The sequence below is a fragment of the Syngnathus acus genome, chromosome 20, assembly GCF_901709675.1.
Source record: "Syngnathus acus chromosome 20, fSynAcu1.2, whole genome shotgun sequence".
Classification (NCBI taxonomy): domain Eukaryota; kingdom Metazoa; phylum Chordata; class Actinopteri; order Syngnathiformes; family Syngnathidae; genus Syngnathus; species Syngnathus acus.
The window spans coordinates 2,435,435-2,460,923 of record NC_051104.1 but is presented as its reverse complement, the minus strand read 5'-3'; the positions used below and the strand labels follow the sequence as shown (position 1 = coordinate 2,460,923).

The 25,489-nt window shown below is 48.4% G+C and overlaps 1 protein-coding gene across 1 annotated transcript in view; it reads left to right on the top strand.

Annotated features, from left to right (window-relative positions):
* Positions 1-248: 248 nt before the first annotated feature.
* The window catches only part of cdh7a (cadherin 7a), a 40,106-nt gene continuing 14,865 nt past the window's right edge, over positions 249-25,489 (top strand). Inside the window, exons 1-4 of the mRNA XM_037279856.1 lie at positions 249-724; positions 3,957-4,518; positions 18,476-18,770; positions 20,474-20,593. Coding sequence (XP_037135751.1) covers positions 4,279-4,518; positions 18,476-18,770; positions 20,474-20,593 — 655 coding nt within the window. The 5' untranslated portion in view covers positions 249-724; positions 3,957-4,278. The remainder of the gene's footprint in view (positions 725-3,956; positions 4,519-18,475; positions 18,771-20,473; positions 20,594-25,489) is intronic.

Here is a 25,489-nt window from a genome sequence, read left to right as displayed (position 1 = left end):
GGGCTGCGCAAACATTTTCATCCAAGCAACACAGAGAGAAAAATCTGAAGGCTGCAAAGAAATTCTTTGACTTTAATTGAGTCAATATGCTAAAGACAGTCCAACTCACAAATGTGGATTGTTATTTATGAATAGGCGGCGAGGTAAACGGGTCCGGATTTTTTTTGGAGCGAAATGTTGTCACTCTTTTAGCCCCTGACTTTTTTCTCTTTAAACACCCAACCCTTTTTTTAAACAACATTTTCGGGCCTGTCAAAAAATAGACGGGGGTCTGCACGCGGGTCCCCGGCCTTTAGTTTGGACACCTTTGCTCTAGCGCTTGCTGCGATCGCCACACCGGCAGAAGAGGAAGAAGTCTGCAGCTGGTCTCCCGTGCGAGGAAGGAGGAGGAAGAGTAGGAGGCGGCACTACGCAGGAGAGAGAGAGAGAGCGAGAGAGAGGGGGAGTGAGGCTGGAGAGAAAGTGCGAGCCGAGCCGAGTCACATCTGAGTGGAGGCAGAGCCAGCGTGCGCAGCGGCTCGGCTCCGTCAGCGCAAGCAACACAAATCCACGCCATCGGGACCTAATTGACGACTTGTTCAACAACGTCACGCACGCTCCATTCCTCCTCCTCATCCTCCTGCTCCTCCTTTCTTCTTCTTCTTTCTCTGGGGGTCTTGTTGTCCTGCTCAGTCAACTTTGGGCGTCCTCGCCGGTGGCAACTTCTGTCACCTTTTTTTGGCGGGTGAGTGTGGCTGCTTCTTCTCCCTTTTTTGCACGCTCGCTGCATATTCAACCTTTTTTCCTCCTCGTCGTGCATCATTAGTATTCTGCGCTCATTTGCTCTGCCTCCGCGGCGTTTTTTTTTTTTTTTTTTTTTTTTTTGCTGTCACTTGTCAATGCAGAAGATGAGGGCGTGTGTAACTTTTTTGGTGTGTGTGCGTTTTACGTGGCTGCGTGGTGATAGATGTGCACCACGCGTGTCACCACAGCGGTTTTCTCGCACGCCGGGAGAGAGGACGTGACCCCCGCCCTTCCACCTCCACCTCCCAATATAAGACAAAAGAAGAAAACTCCCCTTTCTCAACAGAGGAGATTATGATTGAATCATTTCTGACCTATTCTTAGAGCATCCAGATTTTGAGCAAAAACTGAATGGAGTAGTGAAAAAAAGATACGCAACAAGGGCGGGTCGTTTTATTAGGTACACCTTAGCCTGTTGATGAAGCAGTTGATAATGAAATGCGGGATTCATTCCATGACGATAATGATACACTGTGAAATGCATTCGTCGAACGTTATTATACTTTTGCTCTTCATTTTTCGCAAAGAAAATTGGATGATGAAGTCATGACCTAAAAGTGAGCGTTCTTATTTTGGGTACATTTTTGTTTTGCACCTGGGGTGCAAGCGTGCCTAATGAAATGTCCCATGCCATTTGGAAATGACGCCAGCGTGATAAATATTATTACCATTCTCGCTGACTCGCTGTCCACAAAATTAGCCGCCGCGTTGTGCCGGCTGTCACTTGTCCCCGCTGCGGGCGGCGTGGCCAATCCAAAGCGGGGCAAAAGGGGGCGTCGCGAATCAAAGGCCGGGTGGCTTTGTGGCCCCAACCTCGGGCGCAGATGATGGCTCGCGTCCTCCATCCGACCTCTCAAAAACGTCACCGCCACTTCGCTTCGGTTGGCCAATCCGCTCATTTTCTCAACTCCGGCCGAGGGGCCCTTGAGCAAGGGGTGAAAGGTCTCCGTTGACGTGGGGTGATGATCGGTGCTGGAGGAGTCCGTGAAACGGCAGCGAGTGTGCGATTGGTCGTCCGGACCCGCGGCGCTCGCTGGTAATCCTGTTGTGGGATGGCTAAATGGGATTAGAACAACTGTGTGGAAGCCAAACAGCGGCTGGGGGGCGGAGGGGGGGGGCTGCTTTATCTTGTATTTTCACTTCATTCGCGCTCATCACATTGACGCTGCCCCCCAACCCCCACTGACCGGCCTCCCGGGGGGAAATCCACATGAAGGTTATAATGTCCCCAAAACACAGTTTGAAAATGAATTGGAGGAAAAGGCAAATTTTAAACAGGCTCCCGCATTTTTAGGAATGTGTTTTTAAAAAGTAAAATAGCAGTCAATTATATTTAGTCAAGAATACACATATCGTAATCAAATTGAATGCAACGAATGAAACATTTTGTGAAGTTTTCATTTGTCAATTCACTGTGCCACCATCTGCTATGCGTGATTTGTCCAGCAGGGAGCAGCATAATGCACGACTGTCTGTCATTTATGGAAGAGGATAAAGAATATATGCCTTTGAGTGTATGTTGTAGCACTGTTTGCGTTTAAAGATCCTGCGCTTCGCCCTTCAGTGGTGTTTTATACTGCGCGTTAGCATGAAGCTAGCGCAAGTCAAAGTCGTGTGAGCAGTCTATGAACGTTCCGTTACTTGCGGAGATGGTTTGCCTCGGCTGAGCCGGTCGGCGTGAGCCATGGTCCACCTGCAGACTCCCGCCGCCCTGCACACACATCTGCTCCACTTTCGACTTCCCTCGTCCAAATGTCATTCTGAGACCGCGCAGCTTGGCAGGCAAGCACTCAGCGACTTGCACACCAGCACGCTCACAAGATTGACGATGTTGTGATATCATGCGCTCATGATACAGCGGATGATAAAATATGATCACACTCGTGATGGCGCACAGTAGGAGGACATTATCATGATGATGTCACGATAGAATATTATCACGCTGTGCACGACTTATTATTTCGATATGAAAGTTATCATGATGTGATGTTCTCATGATCAGGATATCAGCGAAAAGTCAAGAGAGCGTTTTGGTGAGCCAAGCGTAACGTCGCGTGCGAGCCAAGCTCTCTCGACGTCTCCTCTCACATGACCTCCCGCCGTTTACGTGGCATTTGTTGGCCGTAAGGAGGCTGGAGGACGCGCACGCATCGCCTCGCGACTCATACACGGCTAACCGGCCGCCTTTGCGACAAGGCCGCTCGGTCCTGCTGGGATTCTTTCGTGTCAAGACACCACGACCTTCTTCACCTCCTCCTCCGCGTTTGAGGCATGCTGGGTAAACTGTCAGGCACGCGGCCCAGGCGTTAAGACAAAGGCCGGCGTGCCACCGAGCATCCGGCTTGAGGTCGCCTCCGATTTATTTTTAATCTGACCCACCCACGTGACTTGTTAGCGTGTCTATGATGACCTTGCTGGGGTGCAGCTAGATAATTGGGAGTCAGCTGACCGGCCTTTGTTGTTGCGCTCGTTAGCATGGAGGCCTTTGACGATCCTTTGTGACGCCGGGTCAAGGGCAGGCCCGTGAGACGTTTCGTCTGCCAATGCGGTGGCAGGCCACCACATTCACTAAACAAGATGCGAGCAGACCTTTTGTAAAGCCGAAAAGGTGTCCTTGATGAGCAATTTTACTTGGCAACATCCAAGTTTGGCCGACGTGTCAGCCTCGAGACAACGCAGTCCAATTGCTAGCAAACCGTGTGTTTTGTTCAAGACCGAAGGATGACACTAAATTGCAAATCATCCTAAGATTTTGTCTTTTGTTGTGGGTGGAGCTTGTTGGCAAAGTTGGATGTCTCGCCAAGTAACACAAAATTGTAACGGTTCCATCAAACGATCCTCTTTGTTGTTGCACCGTTTCGCAAATGCAGTGTAAAATCTGTGGTTACAGCGCCCCCTTGCTGTGACATCCTGCAAACGCATTTTCATGCGCATTCCAACTTTGTAAAGGCAATTTACCATTTAAATGAAAAGTTGTTTTTGCACTCCAACTTGGCTTGGTGACCCAATTGCCTGTCTTTTGAGTTTCTATATGATTAGCGAGAGCATGTCATTACTGGTGCGCCAGTAATCACATTACAGGCGCGCCAGTAATCACATTACTTGCCGCGGTCACAGCGGCACTTTTGCTGACGTTTGCCGTTGTCTTTTTTGTCTTCTCTGCGCTCCGATAGGTGCCAATTATCGGACCCTGCCGCCGAGAAGCTTCTGGGCCACCGCTGACCCCGTTAGCCGCCTTTAATGTCAACTCCTCGGCGCCCGAGTGGAAGGAATTACCTCGCTTTTAGTCTCCAATCGAGAAAAAAACAGCAGAATGCCGAGCTTGACCGCACCGCGGTGAAACGAGCTCGGTGCTGTGAGGATAAAAACCCAGAGGGGGTTTGACATTTTAGCTTTCCCCCCCCTTCCCCATTTTATTTATTTATTTTGCTCCTCTTCTGGCCTGAGTGCGGTTTGGAGCAGCGCGGGGGGAGGAAGGCGGCAGGGGTGGCGCAGATGATGGCGCGGTGCTGCTCGGCCGTGCGCAGAGCCCCAGCTCTCCTGGCGCTCCTTGGCCTCCTGCTTTCCATCCAGGGAGCTTGCTCGGGGCCCGACGGGGGCGGCGGCTCAGGAGACCGGGACGAGTCAGGTGCAACCCCTCGGGGGGGCCCGCATAGACACAGACGCAGCTGGGTATGGAACCAGTTCTTCGTGCTGGAGGAGTTCACGGGAAACGAGCCGCTCTATGTGGGAAAGGTGAGTGACCCGCTTGGCTTTTGTTTTTTTCGTTGAGTTTGCATTTGCCACCACAATTGGCCCAAATGTAGATGCGTTTGTTTCAGCAGTTTGTAGCACTCAGCTTTGAGTTGCTTGGGGCGGGCTCGCTCTTGAGCGCACGGTAACGCGGCTAATGTCGCAGAAACGACATATGTTGAAGCTCTCGTTATAAAAGCTTGTCCTCAGGTAGCGGTGGCGCACGCAAGTGGAAGAAACTGCAAAGTGGAAGCAGCTGCAATGAATTCGGCCACATACTCCACACGCAAAAGCAAACTTCCAGAAAGTCCTTGGGTTGCCGTGGAGACAACCCGAACAACGCGCTAGCTCCTCAAAAAAAAAAATAAAAAAAAGCAATATGGGAGCGTAATGAATGTAATGTCGTAACTCATGTGGCCAGGCCGTGTTTGTTGTGAATTCTAAAAATAAGGCAGTAATCCACCAAGAAAATAGCAGTACCGGATGTTTACTAGATAGGTGTGGAATATTTTGAGTTTTATTGATGCTATTAGTTCTGCTGAAGCGATAAACATAAGATAAAAAAACTTGCCTGCCTTTGAATGCATATTAAACCTCGGTTTAAGTGCAAATGCGCAATTTCCTGTGTGTGCCGTTACATTTATTTTCGGATTCGCTTACAAATGAAAGAATTTGCAAAAACAAGATGGTCATCCTCTTTTTGCACCGTCACGGTCCGGATTTGACCTCGACCCGAAAATAACCTTTAGTGCTTTACATAGTTTGTCTTAGTAAGCAAATTCAGATCGTAAATGAGTCGTTCGGTCCACTGAATCAAAACAAGTAGGTCCAAACAAGGAAAAAAGTGCACTTTTATAATAGTGACGCACCGTCGGATGCATCCATGATTGGCTTGCAGCACTGTTGCCCGTCGTTAGGACAAAACGGCCGTGCGCTGGCGCTCCAGATGGAGTCATCTCCGCGCCCCCCTGGAGTTGTCTGCTCTTTATGATCCAATTACTTTTCGCTCTTTCCGCTCATCTGCGGGCTGATTGGCGGCGCGCCGTCGCTGTTTTCTGGCAAAGCCATTCGGAACCGGATTAGCGGCTCCGATCCCGCGGGGAGCTAGGTGGCCGCTCGGTTGTCCTGTTCTTCTCCTCCGTCCCGCAACATCTAGCGGGAAGCCTTCTGCTTGGACTTGGCGCCGCGGAACCACGACACGCTAGTGACGCAGCACTCGAAGCGCTCGCTGGTAAACGTAACACGATTAGCCCGCTTTCTGCCGGCCGCTCGCTTGAAAGCAACTTTGCCCGAGATTTAATGGCAGCTCAGAAGGCTGCGCGACGTGACATTCTTTGAGTTTTTTTTTTATTTTTTATTGTCAATAGCTTCTAATTGCAGTCTTTCAATGCGTCTTACTGGTTTGGTAAAAGTCATCCCACCTTGTACGCTGCCGACGCCGCCACATGCTTACAAGGGCATTTGAAAATGACTTTTCTTTTCATATGACTAATAAAAAAAGAGGCTCGTTGAAAGCCGAGGAAATTAAAAGGCTGCTCTGGCTCGTCCACTCTTTGAATGTCAGGAGAAAATAATTGGAGTGCACTAAACTGGAAAATTCGGCCGCGACGATGCAGATTTGTCAAAATTGGAGGCTGACAAAGGATGAAATTTTGTCGACGGCATTCAAAAAGGAGTTTTGTGCAGTCTTTTTTTGTTGCTTTACAAGAAATCAATAGACTGAGGTTCCTCGGCCTGGTGAAGTTAGCACCTTGACATTTTCACATTCCTCCATTTTGGCCCATGAGTGGTGTCTTTAAAGTTGAATTGTAAAAAGATGAGAGTTTCTGCTTTTTCATACATGACAGTTAGCGCTTGAATGTGACAAAGTGCAGCTCTGAGCCTCAGGCTGCGCTTCTTCATCTTTCTTTTCTGTCATCAACTGATGTATTATGTTAATTTTCCCGCCCATTGATCAAGGGAATGGATTTGAATGCGCATCCCTGGCGGGCGGGAGATTGCCGAACACAAATCGGAATAGCGAACGAACTCCTCTTAGCCGGAACACGCTTCTCAAGGGAACGCGGGCGGCGAGCATCTGTCCGCCGCCGCGGGGACAGACGCTTGTTCGCTCACACGTCTGCGACTGAAAGGTGAACTGAAAGGTCCCCTGCGGACGTCGACGACATGATCCCGAGCGGGAAACGCTCACACGGCGCATGCACGTGTTTCTCCGGCTATGCTTGACTGAAGCGCCTGCGGAGCGCACCTGCTACCTGATGTAGTCGCAAAGTTGCCATGTTGTAGTTGTTGTAGATATCCTCTGCCATTTGCCAAAAGGGGAAGAGGCTATGAAAACATTTTCCTTTGCCGCTTCATCAATCATTTTTTTACGACGGATGATTATATTTACGGGAAAGCCCATAAATAAGTTTACGATGGTGAGTCACGCGCACTTTGCCACCCGGCAGCCGGACGCCGGTGACGCGCGCGATGCTAATGCCGCTTTGTTCGGCGGTCCTCATTATCATCGCCGCGGACGTCCGCTGTCTAAAAGGTCGGCGAGCGTGCGGCGTAGCGACAAAGGTCACTTGACATAGCGTGCGTTGCTGAGATGAGATGAGAGGAGGGAGGAGGAGGGCGATAATTCAGAAGGGTGGGAGGGGCGTGCTCGTCAAGGTGCTGCAGAGAGCCCGGAAGGGCCCAGAAGTCCGTTTCAATTAGGCCCAAATTTGTAGTAACACAAAATGGACCCTACTCGAAGTTGAACAGGAAGTGACATTTGCCCCAAGCAGGAAGAGTCGCCCGTACGTGACGACACAGGTCATGTGACGTCATTCTGTTGCGGCTAGTTCCAAAGCGCAGAAAGCGTTTGGCGTGTGTGCGAGTCTTAAAGTGATGAAATATGAAAAGAGGAAGAGGATGTGCATGGAATAGTTTGATTCCAACTTTTGCGCCTGCCTCCTTTTATGTGCCTTTTTTTCATCTTCATTTTTTGTGGGTGGGTGAGGAGGGTGGGGGGAGGCCCGCTAGTGAACTGCTGATGTGTCGGATTTTCGTCATCCCCAACAGGTCTCGCTGCTGAATAATTCAAGAGCGGCCCGCTCGCTGCGGCAGCCCACCGTTATTGGTGTGCTGTGAATTCACGGAAAAAAAAAAAAAAGTTTGTACTTGTAACTGCCGTGGATGGGAGGGGCGAGGTAAATTTACAGCACTTTTGGCGAGCCTCCATTTTACGACAGCTAGTATTCCTGATTTGGCTGGCAGCGGACGTAGTGATATACGGCCGAGGTGGCTTTTTTACGAAGCCGACGAGACCGATGAGCTAATTTCACGTGCTTTTGTCTTTACAAGCCGGAGTCATATTCCATTTCATTCCCGCACAATCATCACCTCGTCAAGCTTCGCACGTAAAATGGCCGCTTGATTGTGATCAATGCAAAGTGGGCGGCAAAGTCGTCACTGATGATTCGGTGATTGTTGGGGCTGAGCGAGCGCCGCCGAAGTATATTTGGTAGCATAAGTGGCTCCTTAAAGCACGCTAACAGCGGAATTGCAGAAAAAAAAAGACGTGATGGTTTGGAATGTTTGATAGCACCATGATAAGAAAATACAGCAACTCATTTTTCACATTTTTATTTAATTGGGTTCTTTCAAAACGTTCAAAGCAAATTTGTCTTAAATATGTTCCGCGTATTTGCGTGAGACTAAACCATTAATTGCTGCATTTTTGAAAATGTTTAAGATAGCTCCAAGAATTTCAATTATTTTGTCGTAGTTTTAATGTTGCTGGATTTAGTTTTTAACAAATACAAAAGTAAATGTTTTTGCATTACTAATGCATGATTAAAACATATTCATTAATACACAAAATGATTCCCATTTATTCCCATTTAGTGCTGCCTAATTGACCCGTAATTTATATTTTATGTAATTTCAAAAGTTTTTTATATATATATATATATATATATATATATATATATATATATATATATATATATAACATGATTAAGTTATTAAATTGTATTACATAATTGAATTTTTTTTTTAATCTCCTTGTGTGGGCGAATGTACACAAGTGCACCCCAAAAGGATAAAAGGATCATGAAGCTTGTGTTCCCAAACAAGTGTCAAGGGCACAAAAAGTTAAAGCTGAAGCTTCAAGCTGCTTTACTTTTTTACTTTTTTTTTTTTTGTAGCATTTTTGCCTGGAAGACGCTGCGGGACGGTATCACCGAGTTAGTTGAATTTCTCATTCTAACCTGATTAGCCTGCCTAATCTGTTTTTAGGTCGGTGTGTAAACAAGTCCGAATTGCAGCTGTGCTCGAGTCACCTGGAGGCATGTCGTCCGGTGAAGGAGAGCCTAATATGCTCAAAGTGCGGAGGGGAGGGAGTTGGCGTGAGCCACCTCCTGCTGTAATTAAGTGCGGTCGTAATGAATGATGGCCACTAATCCTAAAAGTGGGCGGGGCTCCATCTCCAAGGGGAGTGGGAATGACCTACATGTACGAGCGCCGACTTTGAACGTGAAGAAGCGATGCGGCCGTCTCATTTCCATCCCTTCAAACATTGATGGAGTTGCAATGCGGGCCTACCAGCCAAATGGCCGAGCGGACCATCTCGTCGACCGACTTCCGTGTCGTGATTTTCCCAGATGTAAATGGGATTTGCAAATTCATTTTATACACCAGCGTGGACGTCATGCAAGTCTAATGATCCGCTGAGCTTGCCATTCATCACAAGCCTGCCCAAAGGAAAAAAAAAATCGCATGATTTATTCGAATACTAATATTAATATTGAAAGCCCCAGCAGCAATCAACAGGGCCTCGCGGTGGCTTTTTCGTCATCCTTTTTTTTTTGTCATCCAACTTAAAAAAATAAATTATTTATACTACTATGCTTTCCCAACCGTTAGTAACGGAATCGAAATAAAAAGAATGGGAGTCCCACTTAGTCATTCAATTCTTGCTGTCTTTCTTGTGTTGGCCACCAGGGGCCAGTAGTGGGATCACCGCTGAAAATCTCAACAGAGCTCAGCTCAGCGAGCAGCCAATGTGGCCATTTTGCTTTTCTGGCCCTTCTTGATGACATCATTGCATTATTTTCCCTTGCGAGAAAATCGTTTTGCATCGACGAACGCGCTCGTTCATAATAGTAGCCACGGCCGATTTTGTATGCAATGCGATCACCTTGGATTGTGTCAGCCAACAATGATGATGATGATTTCATGATGGGCTGGGAGACGTAGCAGCGTTTTATGATCTCTGGCGGAAAAAAAAAAAACATGCTTGTCGGGCCCATTAAGGGCTTCCCTGACGACGGGCGATTGCCAGATAAATGATCTTGCCGCTATTCAGCCTCCATCTCATTCCATTTGGACTCTTTCTGCACTTCCAATGACTTTGACACAGCCAGGATGCAGTCATAAATTTGCAACTCTCACTGGGAGGGGAAAAAAAAACAAAACAAAGCCGAGGGATTTCTGCAGAAATATCCTTGGAAGCGGGTCGATCGGCTTTCAATGGAGGAGATGAGTTCAGCGCGCGACTCAGAACGGTCCTGGCGGTCGGTTGACCAGCGAACTGCTCTAAATCAAATCCAGCACTGCAAGCATTGTGTACACATCCAAAGTCTCCAAAGGCATGTTGCTCTTTAATTAATAAGGCGTTTCATTGTTTGAAGTCGTGGAGATGCTTGTAATCCCCTCGGATTTCACTTGATGCCGCGTTAAAAAAAAAAAAAAAGCCATCATGCTACTGGTGTTTTTTTTTGTTTTTTTTTCTCTTTTTCTTTGAGCAGACTTGAGTGGTGCAAGGCTTTCAATCAAGCTGGAGAAGTAAAACGCGGCTTGAGTGGCAGCTTCAAGGATTTGTGTTGAGAGGAAAAGGAAATAGATCAATTGAGAGATGCTGTTCGAGTCGATACATAGATTCAGTTTGTTTGGTGCCGGCAGTTTTGAGTCGAAGCCGCCGCCGTGGTCAAGTGGAAAGCAATTGAAGCAATTAAGGCGTTCGACGTGCGTTGCCGTTTAAGTAGGAAAACAAAATGCCACACGTGATCAATAGTTACATGAGGATGACATGGAACAGCAAATGGGAGCAGCCGGACTTCAATTGGGATTTTTTTTTTTTTTTATAAAATCCCGAGATGTAAAAGTGCCCATCGTAAAGTGACCTTGTGGCGACGCTCACCAAGTGGAAGAGGCTTGTGTCGTGAAGTCAGTCATCTGGCGCTTTGGGGGATTCGGCCAACTCCAGGGCCCTTTGTCAATTTTTAGCACCACGCTCAGTTTGGGAGTCCAGGTGGTCTCGCTCGGCGCGCTGCTGTCGTTGGCTCTCGCAGCTCATAAAGCTCAATTAGCGGCGGCGCCGTCAGCTTCCACTCCATGTCTGTAAGATACTAAAGCTGTCATGAAGCCAAAGATGTCACAATGGCGACGGGGGTAGCATTTTTTGGCTTCCAGTCGCGCTAAACGGCCTTTGTCCAAGTTCCTCGCCTGGTTCTGCCTTCGTCCACCAAATGTAAACAGAATCCGTCGCTCAGCTGACGAGGCACCGCCACATTGATGAGTGAGAGGAGAATCTCGGGACGAGAAGCTTGTCGCCGAGAAGACCGAGAAATCGCTCCGGCTGATGAAGTGGCCGCGTAGCCGCGACGCTCGCCTTCCTTATAATTAGCCGCTGGCGCTAATGCAGCTGGGTAAATAGTTTCAAGGGTCATTTGCGACTGTTTTATTTCCCGTGGCGGATGGGATCCACTTTACGTGGCAGTCAATCAATGCGAGTACATCAAATCAAGCGGCGTGCTCGCTTGCCAGGAGCTCCGAGGACACGCGCCCAGGCCAAACACGTGCGTGTACCCGACCCAATACGCTGTGGTTGTATTTTGTCAAATGCTGTTCAAAATTAGTCACCATAATGTGAGGAAAAATGTGACATTATGAAAACGATGTCACTTAAATCTAATAATGAAGCGTAGCTGCGTTTTTTTTTTTGTGTCCAACAGAATGCAGAGAAAAAAAAATTGCGAAATCCCCTCAAACAGGAACCTTCTGTTTTAAAAGCGAGCCGTTGCACGGTGACGCCACTTAGCATAGACCAGCCCCGGGCTTGAATATTACATGCTAATTTGTCTTGGAATTTATATTCCTCATTCTTTTTAAAATATAATGCATAATAGCTTCATTTGCATAATTGTTTTCTTCCAAATCGCTGTAAAATGCCATAAATGAAGCGTTGTGATGATGTCAGAATCCATTGTTGATTTTAAGCAAAACAGAGTGCACTGCTTGGCTGCCACCAGCAGAGGCGCTGTTGAGCTGTGACTCCAAGCCTGTCTGTAGAAGAACAACATGACATCAGGTCACGCTGTTGAGAAAATTGTTTGCCTCATCCTAATCGCCTCATCTCAGCCCTTGGTTGCCACGGTTACAAAACATGTTGAGCATGAGACAAGATGGCCTCCTCTTAAACAAGCTGCCTCAGGTCTCCTTTTATGACCGCCCCCTCAAAACACTCTTTTGCCACAAGCAAGTGTGTCAAAATGGATCTGAAAAATGCCAAATAAGTTCTTGTTTGCATTTTTCTGAGACAGGGCCACGGCAATTTGCAGCGACGGCATGACGGCAGACGCGTTATTTCACACCTGGGAGCGCTTTTCAAAAGTGCGAAATTGAAGACGTCTCCTTCCAAAGTCGTTGGGCCGCATCCGATATCTTCCCGGTTAAGCGTGATCCGAACCCGGTGAAAAGTCGCCGGATGTCATCGACGTCTATTAGCTGAAAAACGAGGCGCAAACGGAGTCGTCGGCATCTCCGATCCGAGCCGGCGCCGCTTTTGGATGCGATTGGAGTCGATGGGGCAGATGGATTGCGCTATTAAACGCCAGCGTCTGCCTGACCGGCTCACAGCAGCCACAAACATCAGCGCCCTCATCAGGAAACCTCTTCACGCTTCGCCCAGGACTTTGACTAAAGGCCACTTTTGATAAATGTCAGGCTCCAAACATTTTTTTTCCTTGCGCATCCTCTACACGGTGGCGTTCCTGTGCTCGTCCGCCGCGCGGTTTGGCTCAGGGAGCCGAGCAGTAAACACTGGGTTGCTTTTCCCGGCGGTCATGACAATATTTACACGCAGCGCCGCGGAGACCTGCCCTTTCTGTCTGAGTCCCACTCCAAAAAAAAAAACCTGCAAGGACAGGGAACTGAATTACCCACAGTTAGATTCTATAGCTCAAAAAGAGGCCGTTCTGTCTTTTGATCACTTACCCGAGCTCCAAATGAAGCAAGTCCAAATGTAGAATGCAGTCGTCTCCCTGACCAGTCAATTGCCTAAAAAGATGCAGGAACAGGTTGACGTACGGCGTCGTAAAATATTTCCCGGATACAAAGATTGGACAAAAACAACGTTGGGATTGGTTGTAAATCGTATTGATGCTAACGATAAATCTGACGCCGTGTATCCGACGCGTCCTAACGAGCCTAGCAGCGTAAACCTCGCAGAATTCCTTCCGGCTCCCTAAGATGGCGGCCGTCCTCGGCTAACGTGTCGCTAATCATGCGTGGCCGTCACCCGCCGCCCCGTGTCCTTGTCGGCCATCTTAATCTGTGGCTTCAGGCAAGGAGATTAGCGATGTCGCTCTCGTTAAATGAGAGGCCGGCCATGTTTATGAATCCAAATGTGTGCAGAGAGCCTGAGAATGGTAAACAAGCAGACGCAATTATGCCAAGGAAATAGCAAAGACACGTCTTTGCCTCTTTTGAGATGAGGAGGAAGAAAAGGATGAAGAAGGGTACTCAAGTGGCTGTTCCACTTCGACTCCTGAGACTGAGCTTTGTTCTCGACATCATACAGATGCACTAATGCAATTCCCTGTTCATGTTTTTTTTTGGGCGAGCGCTCACCGTAACAGTTACGGACGTGGGCTTTTTTTTTTTTATTGCAAACGTCGTGGCACTTTGCTTTTAAGTTACACATGACAAAGACGAAGCTCATCAAAAAAGTCACTTTCAAGCTCACTCGAGTAAGAGCCGGCGCACTCGAGCGTGATTGCACCTGGAGGGCTCGGATGACTTGTGGCGCTTCAAGCTTGGCGCACCCCGGACGGCGCTGGATTTTATAGCTCGGCGTCGCACCCGCAGCTTTACGGGCTACTTTGCGGTGGGCTAATTAGCCTGCCGGGGTCCATTCGAGTGGACGTTGGTGTGCTTGTGCTTTGCGTTTGCTCTTAACAAGTGCAAGATGCTGATGTTGGCGGATGTGCGAAGTTTGAAAATGGATGAACAGGAAAAGATGGCCGACGCTGAATGAGACGTTGTCTTATCTCATCTCACTCGGAGATCGACTTGAAGTCGCGTCGATGGCCGGTTCTTTGCTGTTTTCGTTCTTCTTGCCTACCTGCCCGTCTTTCAAGCCAATTTCGCTTCCTCCTCACTTTGAGTGAAAGCCTTCAAATAATTCAAAGTGGCTCGGCTCTGATTAGCGTCTGCCAAGAACCCCCCGCCCGCTTCCCGACTACGCTCGAGAGGCTTGGGAGTTTAATTATGGGGACTCTAATTAGTGTTATGAGTGCGGCGCGACCCCCCGTGCGATCTCATTGACCCTGAAGCATCTGAACGGGTGTCGCCGCCGCCGCCATTGTCTATCAAACGGCACGTGTTGCCCTGAGGCTGAAGTCTCACGTTGGATGAAAAGTAGCTTTGCACGCAGAGAGCAAGGCCAACTAATTAGGCGGCGATAGAAACACCATGATGGATGACGCTACGGCACAGAAAGGGAAAGCTCCCTCATTTTACCTGCGCAGGAGCACTTTTAGGATATTTTATTGGGCTTTTTTTTTTTTACAAGACAATGCAGAGTGGCTGGAAGATGAATGGAGAGCGGCCGCAAAGCAGCGCACACTTGCCAATTTTGACTTTTCGCTGCGGGTCGTGCAAATTGGACAGCAGAGGCAAAAAAAAAAAAACGGGAAGGGCTTTGTCACATTCCCCTCGAGATCAAGACAGGAAGGAAAAAGGAAAAAATGGAGCGGCGCCGGAGAAGCTCCCTTCGGCGGCGTAATGGCTCCTCGGCCGCGACGCTCGCTTTTTCATCATATGCCGGCAAAATGGGATTGAGCAAAGTGTTTTTCAGCAGCGGCGGGCTGGCTCACCTTGACGGCTCACCTTCACAATGCAACAAAGTTGTCGCTGGTAAAATCAGCTGCAAATCACCAGCCGTGTCATTAAGCCAGCGTTTCCCTCCGCCAGGCTCGCTTCTTCTTCCCCTACTTTTTTTGCCCACGCTCACCTTTGGGAAACAATAGCAAGAAATCATTTGGAGTGCGTGTGAAGAAATTACATCTTAAAATCACACTTGGTATCATTAGTAGTAGTTTTTTTTTCTATTGTTATTGTTCTCATCGTCATCATCATCCAGGAAGTGCAACTCCTAATGATGCCGAGGGCAATGACGAAGCTACTTGTCAGCAAGTGCAAGTGTGTCAGCGTCTCAAATGACATTTTGTTGCGGTGCTTTTGTGGAGCGTGTTGGCAAGCGACAGTGCGCCTCGTAAATTGTCGTTATTGTGCCACACCGGAGGGGAAGATGTGTCAAATGCACACCTTGACCCCGTTGGAGCCCCTCTGACAAATCATATTATTTGCTAGCCGACGTGAGAGTGCGAGACAGAGTGTGTGTGTGTGTGTTTGTGTGTGTGTGAATTCACAAGATTGTAACTCTTTTATGAGCTCCAATCGTAGGTGGAAATATCTGGCCAGGCCCTCGAAAGGCCGATATTTATAGTTGTACTTCTTGCTCGCCAAAAGGAAGAACGCAAGGTTTACACTGGCTGTTGCTTAAAATCAACACTTCACTTGTGTGCGAGTGTGTGTGTGTGTGTGTGTGTGTGTGTGTGCGTGTGTGTTGGGCGCCATTTGTAAATGTCGCAAATCATAGAGTAGCATTAGTGCACTATCAAAGCTCCTCGCCTGCAGTTTTTGTCGGCTGTGACTCACAGCAAGTTGAAGCATGCATTTAGCCACCGACGGTAACATTCATTTCAGTTAGCTCCCGTCTACACGCTTGAAGTCCAAGAAGAACGCTGGCCGGCTGGCCTGGGCCGCATTTATCACCTGTTAAATCAATGACGAACTGCTAGCATCTTGATAGCTAAAACGAGCGGTTGCCAACAAACAACGTTCCCCTCGTGTGTTTCTGCAGGTGACACCAAGCCAAGCCGAAACGATACAACCGGCTTGTTATTGTTCACTTTTATTTCTGTGTCCATCAGACGCTTGGCAGCCTCGTTCTGCCGTTGCGCATCAGGGAACGAAGCAAAAAAAAAAAAAAAAAGCCCACAATAAAATAGCGGCTTTGCATCTGACTGGCCTTTTTTTTCTGACAAAGGGGCTTTGATTCCCTCCTCCAGAACCATTTGAAAGGGATACCTATTCCTGTCCCCCATTCATGTGCATCCCTGTGATGAGGGCGCACACGCACACACACACGCATGAAATATCGGAATAAATACAAGAGCTTGCCCCGACTGCCACTTTGATTCAGTCTATTGATGTGGGAGCGGGCGAATGGTGGCCAAGTGGAGGGGCCATCAGTAGCTTTCTTCTCATCATCCAGCCACTTTATTAGGAACCCCCAAGGGGTCTCAACTCCCAGAACAAATGTCCACCATTCAATATCCGGCAACTTTGGCCGCCGCATCACGTCTCATTGTTTCCCCGACTCGGAGCGGCGACCTCTTTGAATCGTGGCAGCAGCGGTCGGTGGAAATGCAAACCAGCTCGCCGCATTTTTGTCCGTCTTTGTTCACATCTGCCTTCTCGTTGGCCAATTTGTAATCAGAGGCGATTCAAGCGGCGGCCCGCTTCCTGGCAGGAATCGAGTCCAATCTGTCAACAGCCCCAAAATATCCATTCCAATTCCATCCTAATGGAAAATAATTGAGAATTGATCAATAGGAGTACACTTCATTCATAGTTACTCAACAACTTAATCAGCATTATAATCATAAATAATGAGACATAATGACACGAGGGATTTAAAAAATAATAATCACACAAAATATAGCAATTGATTTAATTTTACCAATCAACCAGCTTGGGTTTTGATTATAGTGGGGAAAAAAAACGGGTTAGTGAGTTTCAATGGTGTCCATGCCGCCCCCTTGTCGCATCTCCTGTGGCGACAAGTGGACGAAGTGAATGGACGCAAAGCGCCGACGTCCGAGACAGCTGCTCACATGGATTCTTTGTGTGACATCTCTTTTTTTGTCCCCCCCTTCTTCTTTTTTTTGTAGCGCCGTCACACATCTCCCTCTCATCTCGGCCTCCTTTTTAATGATTCACCACTCGAAATTAATGAATGATGCCCGGCGGATTGAAACGTCTGCTCGGTTATTGATTTGCAAAGTAGAAAAATGAAAAAGAGGACCAATTAAATGAAGATGCAGACAGGAAATGATGTTTGGACTGAAATAGAAAGTGCATAGCAGAATCAAATGGGGGGAAGGAATGTCAAGTCTTAGCGAGGTGCCCAACCTCCCCCTCGCCAAAATGAAATGTTGACTTTGTTAAACACACGAGCATGGAGCCACTCCAAGACGCCAAATGGCAATTCTGGCGCTTCCCAAACACGCCAGCTCTCGTCGCTGATGCATCGCGGTAATGGAAAAACTCTGGCGTCGAATCAAACTTGCAGCGGCGTCGCTTATTTCCCGTCATGTTGACATTCTTCCAATAGATTGAACGAGGGCTTCCGACAATAATCTGGCGCTAACGCAAAGAAAATGTTGACACATGCAGCCTGTCGCCGCGCTATATGACAAACACACACAAACTTAATTAGACGCCGCTGCTCACAATAATGGCAAAAAAGTCATTTGACTCAAGCCAATTATTCTTTTTCTCCGCCGTGATTGAAAAGCACAACAACCGAAAACATGATTGAGCTGTGATGCCTGATTCGCCAATACGATGATTCTCGTTGCCTTTTCCAGGCTGAATGTTGCGCACTCTTACGGTAGCGGCTCAGCGAGTTAAGTTACGTCTCGGGCTGATGCGGCCTTGAGCGAGACGCTCAACTCGACTCATTTTACTTGCAAACAAAGCAACAGGCGCGTCACGGCACTTTTACATTGAAGGACGCCATCTTTGTGTTGACAAGGTATCGTCAGTTTCAAATAAAATCTTACATGGCCACATTATTTTGAAGACTTGAATTAGTGTCATGATACCATTTTTATTTGGGCGGCTGGAGGAGCGCTTTTCATGTTTTTGAATGGCCCGCAAATAAAAGTGAGCGGGTGGGTCCAGATGACCTGAGCTGGCTTCCATTTTGAACGCCGTGAATGAGGCACTCGTAGCATCTTGAAGGCGCCATGTAAATGCATGCCATCTTCCCACTTAGTATATTCCGCCGCTCGACAAACCTAAATTACCCCCCCCCCGCCCATTCTGTCCCATGAAATGGAAGGTGCTCCATCATGGTGTCTGCAGAAACATTTTTCTTAAAAGCCTCAACTCACCACTTGTGGCACTCTGTATTGCGGCTCATTAGAGCTTCAACAACGCCGGACGTCACTCTGGGATTTTCAGATGCTTCTTCAGATTTTTAAAATAATAACAGGCCAGCTTTAGTCGACCCTTTTTCATCTGAGTTTTGCTGGGCGATATGAAAAATGTTTTTTTCTTTTCCGGTTTGATCATGGATTTGTCAACACGGCAATTTCATATGAAGCAATCAAAAGGGACTTATCTCACTGGGGAACACGACCTCCGCGCTCGGTCTATACAATCGTGAATTTATCAAAGAAGCTTTCAACGTTTCCGAAAAGAAGCGCTGCTCGTCCAGATTAATGCAAACCCCCCCCCCCCCCCCCCCCCCGAACATCACTGCTCATATTGGCCATTTCATAAATATGAATGTAGTCGCCAAATGTACACAAGGCCTTGATATTTCCATTCATGCCCTTTTTGTTTGGGCCAGCTTCACTCGGACGTGGACAAGGGCGACGGCAAGGTGAAGTACGTGCTGTCGGGCGAGGGCGCCACCTCCATCTTCACCATCGATGAGAACACAGGCGACATCCACGCCACTAAGAGGCTGGACCGGGAAGCGCAGGCCTACTACACGCTGCAGGCGCAAGCCGTGGACCGACTCAGCAACCTGCCCGTCGAGCCGCGCTCCGAGTTTGTGGTCAAGGTGCAGGACATCAACGATAACGAGCCCAAGTTTCTCGACGGGCCCTACTTGGCGGGAGTGCCAGAGATGTCGCCGCTAGGTGAGCTTGCTCTCATTTCCATTATTTGCTCTTACATTACATTTTAATCTCTTGAAACAAGCTTGTTTTGGTGCCGGCCGTCCCCTCGATTTCCATCCATCAGCTAAAATGCCAGCGCGGGCCTGAAGGCTGTTGATGTGTGACGCACGTTTGAGAGGCCACCGGAGCAAAGCAAGGCACGCCTCCGGGGTGTTTCCTGTCCACGCTTACCTGCGTGGTCACCCTCTGATTGAGGCAAATCCATTTTGATCGGGGGACAATGCCGTTATCTGGCGTCCTCCAGCCGAGACGGTGAAATGCCGTCGGCTAGGCCGCGAGCTGCCACCTCATCGGCGTCACCGCCGCATTGTTACTGCAGTTCTGCGACAAACTCGGCAGACAGACTGACATGCTAACATCCTGCTCTGGATGAGATATGGAAGCCATCCAAAAGAATTGACGTGATTGGTAGCTACAATACCGTCCAAGGCCAGTAGCTAACAACTAACTAACATGATACTCTCAAGAGATCGATTTCGATGGACTAAAACAACTTGCTCGGATAACTGGCTCATGTCTCATTTGCTCTGTCTTCCATGGCCTTTTGTCTTAAAAAAAAAAAAAGTCCTGTAGAGAGCGAGCACATCCCTCGAGTTTTTTTTTTTTTTTTACTAATGCTCTGCTTGCAAAAAGAGATTAAAAATAAATAAATAAATAAAACTCTTCCCTGGTGCTTGCATACAGATGGAAATGAGCAGAAAACAAAAAGTGAGTCCTTTAAAGTACAAATGCCCTTTTTTTTTTGCCAGCCGCCACGGTTCAAGTGAGGCCAGACGCCCCGCCCCTCTCGTCGGTCCTTTGACCTTGGCGCTCCCAACGAGCCGTAACGGAAGCTGTCATGACTAAGAGGCGATGATATAATCCGGGCGTCCTTCTCCGGCCGGCACGCTGTAACTCCTGCACGGAACCGCCGTCCGCCCGCCCGCCCGTTAATTGTGCTTCTTTACGAGGCGCCCGGCCGACTCTAATCTTCCATTTCTGTGATCACTTCATTCTGTAAAAGCCCGTAAAACACGGCTCGCCTCGGAAAGTCGCGTTTTTTACGAGCGGCTTTGCTTCCCAAAAGGCGTCGCTTTTCTGTCATATGCTACAATCTAAACGTGCGCGTCGTTAAAATGAAATATGAAGCAGGCGGGCAAGGAGCTTTTTTGAGGCTTTTCAAGGAGATTCCACCAATACGATGAACTCAACATTTTGATCATGTGACTTTCAATTCAGTCTTCAGGGTTGGAGCCCAAAAATGTTAGCGTGACCCTTGCTTGAAAACCCAAGAAAGTAATTTAGAAGATGTAATTGCGTTGTGTGATGCACGAGAACATCCTGGACAAACAAGTAGAGTCCTCGATGGGTCGCACTCTCCATCTGGCGTCGACATCTTTGGCTCAAAACAGAAACAATGGAAGTAGAAAAGAATTACACTTGCAAACAAACGGCAGCAGGCCTTTGAGATGTTGCGTTCTTGACGACATCCGAAAATAACAAGTCATTCCGAAGCTAAACAGCGGCGGCGTTGACGACAGCATCGCACCTAATGACGTTATTTACCGCCTGATAAGTTTCCATCCTTCCAATGTGACTCAGCTTTCAAGTGCAACCGCAGCCGTTTCCGCAATTAGCCGTGTCGGTTGCCGTGGCAACTAATGAAGGCCCGTCCGCCCCCGCAGGAACTATGGTGGTGCAAGTGGCGGCCACCGACGCCGACGACCCCACGTACGGGAACAGCGCCAGGGTGGTGTACAGCATCGTGCACGGACAGCCCTACTTCTCCGTGGAGCCCAAGACAGGTGGGTGGCTCAAGCACGTCATTTTTAAAAATAATACACAAAAGTAATTGAGAATCCGTATACTGCACAGTCACTCCATCCGACTGTTGTGAGTGAGTGAGTGCGTGCGTGACGTGCGCGCGTGTGTTGCTAGCTCCATCGCGCACCTCGCTAGCCAATTAAGGAGCAGAAGCGCCGGCACACCTGTGAAGCTTGTTTACCGCATTGCATCGGAAAGGCTCCATCAAGCCCTCGATGCTGCGAGACAGCCGTAATGCCGGGCTCAACTCCTCAAACGAGCGCCAAACTTTTCCCGGGCGCCGACTTGACTCAAGGAGAGGCGAAGCCGCGGCCGGATAATGGCTGGATTGTAAAAACACCTGCGATGGATGAACGGCCAGAAGCAACTGCAGCAAATGAATGGCTCACACACACACACACACACACACACACACACACACACACACACACACACACACACACACACACACACACACACACACACACATCCGTGTTGTGTATCTCCACGGGGATCCGTATATGTTTACTAAAATGTCCTCTCAAAATCCCTGGTAGCGGTTCGGGTGTAGAAAATAAGCCAACGATTCCAAACACAGCGGCTGCTTTCAAAGATGTTCAAAGTCGCTAATTAGCACAGAGGGATTTTTAGCGGAGTCGACTATGGCATCAAATCAAAAATAGACGTCGAGCACTTTTCCGGAGCAGCAATGCTGACGTGCTGCACAATTTCAGCTCATGTTGAGTAACGGCGACGGGAGCGGTTGGAGAATGCCGAGGTCGTCATTTAAGACATGGATTCGCCAACACGCTGTGTGACAATATCCTCGGGTCGGACGTTGTTTTTATCCACAGCCACTTGCTCAGTTTGGCGACCTCATGTTTCATTCGCCGCCTCTAATTTAATCTGATCTGGCAATGTCGCAGTTTGTGGCTGCTTTTAACGATGTCATGAATCATAAAAATAAAATGGAAACAAAAAAGAAGCAACATTTCTTCACCACCTGGCCCGGACGCTTGCTTAGTTGTCACTAAGCGACGCCGCTAATCCACTCGGCGAGGTTGGCGAGGCTGTTGTTTGTTGGCTGGGTGCCCCCCCCCACCCCCTCGCTCTCTATCTTTGTTACCCCGTGCGGCGCCAGTGTCACTCCCGGGGAGAGGAGATGATTAAAATCCCAACTGCGGCGCATGGCCTCGCATCGCGCTCTGACTCGCCGCCCCCGGTGCTAACCAGCCGCGTTGTTTCCGCGCATTTATCTGACTGTCGCCTCGCTACTAGCGGCAGACAGGTGGCGAGCACCGAGCACTCCCCCCCCCACACACACACAACGTAAAAAAGGCAGACTTGAGCTCTTCAAGATGAAGAGGGGAAGCTGGGATTTGCGAGGCCCCTCGGGCAGCCCCTTTCCCGCCAAATAGAGCCTTGCGACACAAAAGCGGGGCAGCGGCGTCTCCGGCCAGGTGAGCCAACCTGAGACACGACGCGGACCGCACGTGTGCTGCCAGAGCAGATTGCCATTTTGCATATGTCGCCACAGGTTGTCCTAATTCCACGGCGAAATCTCACAATCACATAATTAAGGGATTCTGAAACGAAACAGCTTGCCAGAACCCAAAACTGGTTCAGTTGCTTTTTCTTTCTTCAAGGGAAACGTCGCAACAATTTGCCGCATGTGTTTGTGCACTTTTCATGGCACTTTCCATCAATGGACTCCTGACAGCGCATGTTAGTCACACTCGCGCATGTTTTGTTTTGTTGTTTGTCATCAGAGGGAAATAATTGCACGGCAAGCCGCTGTATTAGCCAACAGCGGGAGGCCGAGAGATTTATGAGACGCCTCGGGCCGTAATGTTCTCCATTTGGAGCGGCCGCCGCAGCGGGAGCCCCTTGCTAACATCTCCATCATGAGACGATCACGGCGAGCGGGCGTCTCCTATCTGACATTTTCACACGAGGGCGGTCAGTCGGGATTGGACGTGGCCTTTTCTTTTGTTTGAGCGGCCGCCTTTTGATTAGATTCGCCGCCGGGAGCAGACAAAGCCGTCTGGCCGCCAGTCACCTGTCACCGACACGTGAGGTGAGGCGAGGTGAGGCCGCTCATGTCGCCTTCAGCTTGCGTTTCACCCGAACCCGATTCCACTCTTATTATTTGTGACTTTGCGAACGTGCGTCTTGTTAATTACGGCTCAAGTGACTTGCACCGCGGTCGAAGGCACACTCCGCTCTAAGCCGCTGGAGGCGGCTATCAATTAAGAGCCTGGTCCTTAGCATCTCGCCGCGACATCACCTTCAAGCTCAACTACGACTAATCGATGAATATAAATGACAAAAGTTAAGCGCTTCAGGCATGGCGACGGATGTATTTGACCGTCCGCGTTATGCGTGGCTTGCAAACGGCTGCGGGATGAAATGGCGCTTCCCAAGGGCACCTTGGAGATTCAATTTGGGATTAAAAAAGAAAAACGCAGAGTTGTTGCAAGAAGGCCATTCGGGATGCAACACAGCGGGCAGCTTCACAGCCCCCCCCCCAAGCCCTCCTGACCATTAGGCACTTTGTCAAAGTCACCCAACACCAAAGACCATGGCGTGTGCCGCAAACGGGACTAATTAGCAAGTCACACTCGGAGGCCCTCCCCCTTCGGTGTGTCTGCTGGAGACAGAACGAGAAGTAAAAGTTTCATTTCCCAGCTTGTAGGCGGCTGTGTAAGATGTGCCACAATGGAAGGAACCGGCTTGTGAACTTTAGCACCAGAGACTCACTTTTTGAAAGCTGTTGTAGCTACCAGGATGGGAAATGGAAGTAACACAAGTCCGAGTCAGACCTGCGCGGTGTGAACTTTAACACCCAAGGCTTCCTTTTCCTGCCCTGCGGTGGTGTGGAGAGGGGGAAAAAAAAAAGACCCAAATGAGATCCTCAGTAAGAGAAGAAATCAACTTTGCGGTTATCTCGTCCTCCGTCTGCAATTGTGCGAGAACGCCTTTTATTTGCTCTGACAACAGAGATAAGATTTGCCACAAGCTGGCACGTCCTTTATGGAACCGGCCATCGGCTCTGAGTTGGAGTCTGTCCTGGAAGAATTTTGGTGCAACGTTGCCTGATCGTGACCTTTTTCCTCATCCGGCCTGCGGTTGCCGTGGTAACCCTCTTGTCACTCCTCATCATCCCTCACGTCTGTGTGTCACGTTGTCATTGACATTCGGCGGTCAGCGAGAGTCACCCGTAGGTGGACGGCGGCTTAAGGCCAGGATGTAGCCGGGATAGAAAATGTATCCGCTATCTCCCGCGCAGACAAGATTGCTTCCCGCTCTCATTACGCCGAGGAATCGGCGGCCGTTAAATCTTTGCCGCGATGAGAAAAGAATGGAATTTAGCCAAATGGAAAACACGTCCCTGGCGCAGGCTTGAGATTTGTCCGCAGATGACAAAATTGAATGCAACAATTTCAAAAATGCACACGCCACTTGGGATTAGCTGGTGGGGTCATTGGTCAGACACACTTCAGGCCAAATTCAGACAAATTTCAAGGTTGGAAAGCTCATTTTTTTGGGGCATGCTGATCAGAAGACCAAAAGCTTGCAGGATTCGTCCAATAATCGCGGTAAACATCTTTGAAATATCAAAGAACGCAAAATACCCGTGTCGTGATAAAAAAAATACAGATTCGAAGTTTCAAAACGATTAGGTTCTGCTTGTACACACGAGCAACTTTTGCTGGATGAACACGTAGGCTAATTAGTCGAACATTTTCTTGCCAAATTAGCATTTCTTACACACTTCAATGCTTCCGTTATTTCTCTGTAGGCTAGTAGGAATTTTCCATTGGCCTGGTGGTGCCAATTTAACAGTTTCTTGACAAAGTAAATGGTAGAAAAGGCCAATTTTGAGTCTGTGGGCTGCCACAAAGTTTCCAATAGACTTGCATTGCCAACTTTGTTGGAAGTTAACTCCATCAAGTTGACGTCAACGCATCCCACCCAATATTCCCCTCAGTAACTAAAACACTCATAAAGCAACTTCTGGAAAGCCATAAAAGTCTTGTAACAACTCCAGGCCGGACGCCCCCCCCCCCATGATAGACAACTTACAGCCCCATCCTTCCTTTTCTGTTTTTTTAAAGTATATATAGAGATATATATATTTGACAGTGAACAGCAGACAAAGTCAAGGCATTAAGACTTGTATAATGCGCCGCGCTGTCACGACAGCCAATCAGATTCTTGCTGGCTGGAAAGAGAGCCAAGATTAATCAGCGGTGCTCGGCCAGCGAAGAAGCCCGCGATGTTGGCGCCGGCCCAAAAGCAGTATCTGGGTGCACATTAAAGTGTGTGTGTGTGTGTGTGTGTGTGTGTGTGTGTGCGTGTGTGTGTGCGCAAGCTTGACAAGTTAATAAAGCAAGCGATTGTCCTCCAGAAAGAACGTTAACAAGCTACACTGAGCAATTTTCCACAAGACTCGCTGGCCACTTCATTAGGTAGACCCGCCTCACCTTCTAACACTTGATACAAGAAATATATTAAAAAAAGGTAGATTCTCTGGTTTGATTGATGACACTGTCAGAGAGGTTTTAGTTTCGCACTATTTTTATTATTGCAGTGGGCTATGTCGAGGTGTTTCGACTACGTTTTCCTTAGCATCTTTGGAATGACTGATTTTGAACTTCCTGTTTATTTTCAGGCCTTGAGACTTTTTTGTGCATGTTTTTTTTTTTTTAAATTTCATGATCGACGTGTCCACCAAATCTCCTGCTGAACTGGTGTTTTGTTCTAACTTTAACAGGAGTGCTGCTGGGCTCATGTTCAGGACCCCTCAATTTGTTTCGTGTAGGCGTTCCTAACAAAGTGGTTGCTCTCATACAGTCATTTCAGTATTCAAGCATAAATCCATATGATTTATGAGA